This window comes from Photinus pyralis, unplaced genomic scaffold, assembly GCF_008802855.1.
Source record: "Photinus pyralis isolate 1611_PpyrPB1 unplaced genomic scaffold, Ppyr1.3 Ppyr1.4_unclustered_Scaffold879, whole genome shotgun sequence".
NCBI lineage: Eukaryota > Metazoa > Arthropoda > Insecta > Coleoptera > Lampyridae > Photinus > Photinus pyralis.
Window position 1 is genome coordinate 1 of NW_022172390.1, and position 3,792 is coordinate 3,792.

Sequence of the window (3,792 nt, forward strand, 5' to 3'; positions counted from 1 at the left end):
GCGAAATGCTGATGTAGCATTACCCACTGTCGCAGACTTCGACCATGCTTCACCTAATAATTTTCCGAATTGTAATCTATTTATTACTCTGTTTGGGTTAGCTCGCATAAACAAATTGCATTCGGCATAGTAGTGCGACTTCAGGGATTTAAAAAATGCTCGATCCAACGGTTGCAAGAAGTGCGTAGTGTGGCTCGGTAGACATAAAAGTATGATGTTATTACTTTCAGCAAATTTCAATACTTCAACAGAGCTACAGTGTGATGTATGGCCATCCAAAATTAGGATCACAGTCCCTTGTGGTTTACGTTGCATGAAGTGATTCTGCAACCAGTCTAAAAAAATTGTAACATTGACGTAAGCTGATTTTTGTGACATATACACTACTGAGCCGGGAGGCATGCCATCTTCATACTCTCTTTTCTTATTTTTACCCTTAAAAATGCATGCTGGGGGAATAAATGTGCCTTCAGCATTGCAACATGATATTAGTGTTATTGTCTCCCCCTTCTCGCCAGATGTTACGGCCGCTACATTTTTCGAGCCTTTTTCAGCAATAACAACCCGGTCTATTGTTTAGCTGTAATCCTGTCTCGTCCTTGTTGAAAATACTTCCTGGTTTATCTAGTAGGTTGTTTTCTCGTAAAGTGTTTTCCAACAATTCAAAATAATCACCAACATCTTTTCTATTCATTCCTCGTGCCCTTGCTAATGAAACTCCCTCTGATTTACGAACGGATAAATCGTGATTGCGTTGTAAAAAAGATCTCAGCCAGTCAGAACCGGCTTTTCCAGTTTGCTGGTTGAATTTGTGTCGTAAGCCAAGTTGTTCTGCAAGTCGAAAAGCCATTTCGCGTACAGTTGTTCTTGTCGGTGCAAAACCATTTTTCTGTAACTTTTTGATGTGGACAACCATTTTTCGCTCGTTTTCTTCACGAAAAAACGCGGACGGTCCCAAGCCTCGCTTCACAACATTCCCTGATTTTCGTCTTCTTCTTAATGTAGTGCAAGGTATTCTAAACTGTCTGTCAGCTTCGTTAACCCCGATGGTCCCGTTTCTTAAAGATTCTATGGCCAAAACTAATTGTTCTTCGGAGCATTCTGCTCTTGTACAACTCCCCTTTCGTTTGTAACGAGTTGGCATTTCTAGATAAAGAGAAACAATCATGAATTCAATACTACATAACTTAATTGTGCCTGACTATGTTTATCTTATAAGCGAAACGCGTTGCAAACAAATAATTTTTAAAAATTATCAAGCTAAGTAATTTTATTTGCACTATTTTCAATCATCGCAGTTATGGTAAAGCATTATTAAATAAAACCTATTACAATCAGAAAGTATGAATAAAGATTTTAATAATTAAAAAATTGCGCCATCTCTCCCTTATAAAATTATGCCGACTCACCCGACACTGACGGGTGAGATGGCGCACCATTTTATGCAACAGCTATTGTAACGAAAAGCATAATTGAAGGTTAGAATGGTGTATTGCATGTTACTTTACTTATAACTGTGAATAAAATGATAAACTAGTACTACATCATCTGAAATCGATATATTTTCTCAACGCATAAAAAAATTTATTGCACAACAAATAAACATAAATGAATTACTTACTTGAAATTCGACAAAACACACAGCAGCCACCTTAAATAGCATACTAAAGGCGAACTCATTCCGTTTAGCGCACATTACCTGTCATCTGTTGTTTGCTAACGAAAATATAGAAGTGCGCCATCTCAACCGCCGCGCCGTCTCACCCAATCTTACTCTACGGAAGGTCACTATCAATTTGCTTCTCCATAAGGTTACTTGCTCCATGCTAAATAATTTAATATTAAAGGGAAATATGATACTTCTTGTATGAAGTCAGGATGGGCTAGTTGCAGTTGTAACAAATCAAAGCAAGAGCTTCCGATCTAATTTTTTTGAAGGTAGAATCAGACTTCAAGCCACTCAAATTTTTTGTGTTTTTTACCGCCGATATTTTGGTACTCTTTAATATACTTTTCTTGAACGACAATGGTTTTGTTTTAAGCATGGCCCATTTCAAATATCGTTCTTTCAATACCTTTAACGTATCCCGTGATATAGTTCTTTTATTATTATTATTATTATTATATTTATTACACCCATCGAGATACAAATGAAATATAAACGTACGAGTAAGTAGGTATATGTATGTTTGTCTACTCCACTAAGGTCCACTTTTTAGATCACAGCACATAATTAGTTTTCCTCCCAACATTCGCCCCATGTTAAACACTTGTCTTTATTTAGTGAGCAGAACACGTTATTGATGCCCCACCACGCGACGAATTTTTTTGGTGTGCGTTTGTCGTTTTCTATGTCTTTAATTGTAATATTATAAATGGTACTTCTTGCAAAAGATATTAGAAAATTTGCTAAGACTTCGGTTTCCTTTTTTCCTCTTATTCCGCTAATGACCATGCAAAGTGTGGTTGTCCTAGGATAGAGAAGAGCGTCACAAGTTCGTCGAACCAACTGCCAAATTCCTTGGACTTGTGGGGATTTTATTACCATATGCATCGCGTCGCATCTGGGTTTCAAGCAATAGTGGCATGCGTCAGTAGCCTTTAGCTTGGCATGATGTAAAAAAATCGGATCTGCTAGCCGGTTCATGGCAAACCTCCATGCGACGTCCGATGATTGTCCAGACGTGAGTTCTTGTGGCAATAATTTTTGGACCTGCTGTAGACGGACACATTCCTTTGATCTCTAACTTCAATAATAAACCTTTTGCATGTGTAGTGTATGCACTGCGCGTAAATTTTTATTACATGCGATTTCTTCAGGTACTTTAAGGGTATAATTTCCACTGTGACCCTATGTACAGATTTTGAAAAATATCACTTTGACATATCATACATATGTTATACAGTATATTTTTTATATATATATATATATATATATATATATATATATATATTTTATATATGCCAAATTATTGCCATCTGCCCTTTAGAACGGAAAGTGCAAAGGAAAATTTCCAAATTGTTTGGAAAAGGGCCTAATTTGTCCTCTTTTTAGGGTATAAATGCCCACGTGATCTATGTCAGTTTTGAAAAATATCACTGTGCCTATTCATGCGTATGTTCATACGCATAATTATGCAAAGATTGCAAGAAACTTTTCAAAATTGTTTTGGAAAGGCCTGTTTGTCCTCTTTTTAGAGTATAAACGTCACTTGATCCTATGTACAGTTTTAGGAGAGATCAAATTTTGATCTATCATCCCTGACATCATAACAAAACATTATCAAAATTGTGTCCTTGCGCCTTATATGTTACTTACTTAAACATTCTGAGACAATATTGATGATTTTATGACTTTACTTTATGATGCATAGTCAACAACAGTCAATTATTGTGGTTGAGGCCAAGATGCCCCCAAAGTGACGAAACTCCCATGATTGATTCCGGGTGGTTTCGATTTGTCGGCTGCTATCTCACTCCGGTAATATTTATGGATAGTACAGATAGCACCGGTACAAGTGATGAAAGTGATCTTGAATGTTTGTTAAAATTTAAGGGTAAGCTCCGTCCAATATGTATTATTTTCAAAAGAGAAGGTGCATCTTTAAGTGTTACTAATAAAACTGCACTAACTTTCATAGAATGTACAAAAATTAGAGACGGCATAACCAAAGTTTCCGATTCACAAATTCACAAAATAATTAAAGACATCAAGCTTGGAAATATAAGTTTATGGTATTGGCATAAGTCATGTTATTTAACGTACACAAGCAAGAAAAATATTGAAGCTTT

The 3,792-nt window shown here is 36.3% G+C and overlaps 1 protein-coding gene across 1 annotated transcript; it reads right to left on the reverse strand.

Annotated features, from left to right (window-relative positions):
• Positions 1 to 308: 308 nt before the first annotated feature.
• On the reverse strand, positions 309 to 2,144 carry LOC116183027. Its single transcript, XM_031503624.1, has 3 exons — positions 1,700 to 2,144; positions 1,622 to 1,651; positions 309 to 1,146 (listed from the first exon to the last, which is right to left on the reverse strand). Exons 1-3 carry the CDS (start codon positions 1,740 to 1,742, stop codon positions 551 to 553), a joined length of 669 nt encoding a protein of 222 aa, XP_031359484.1. The 5' UTR covers positions 1,743 to 2,144; the 3' UTR covers positions 309 to 550.
• Between the last annotated feature and the right edge of the window lie 1,648 nt (positions 2,145 to 3,792).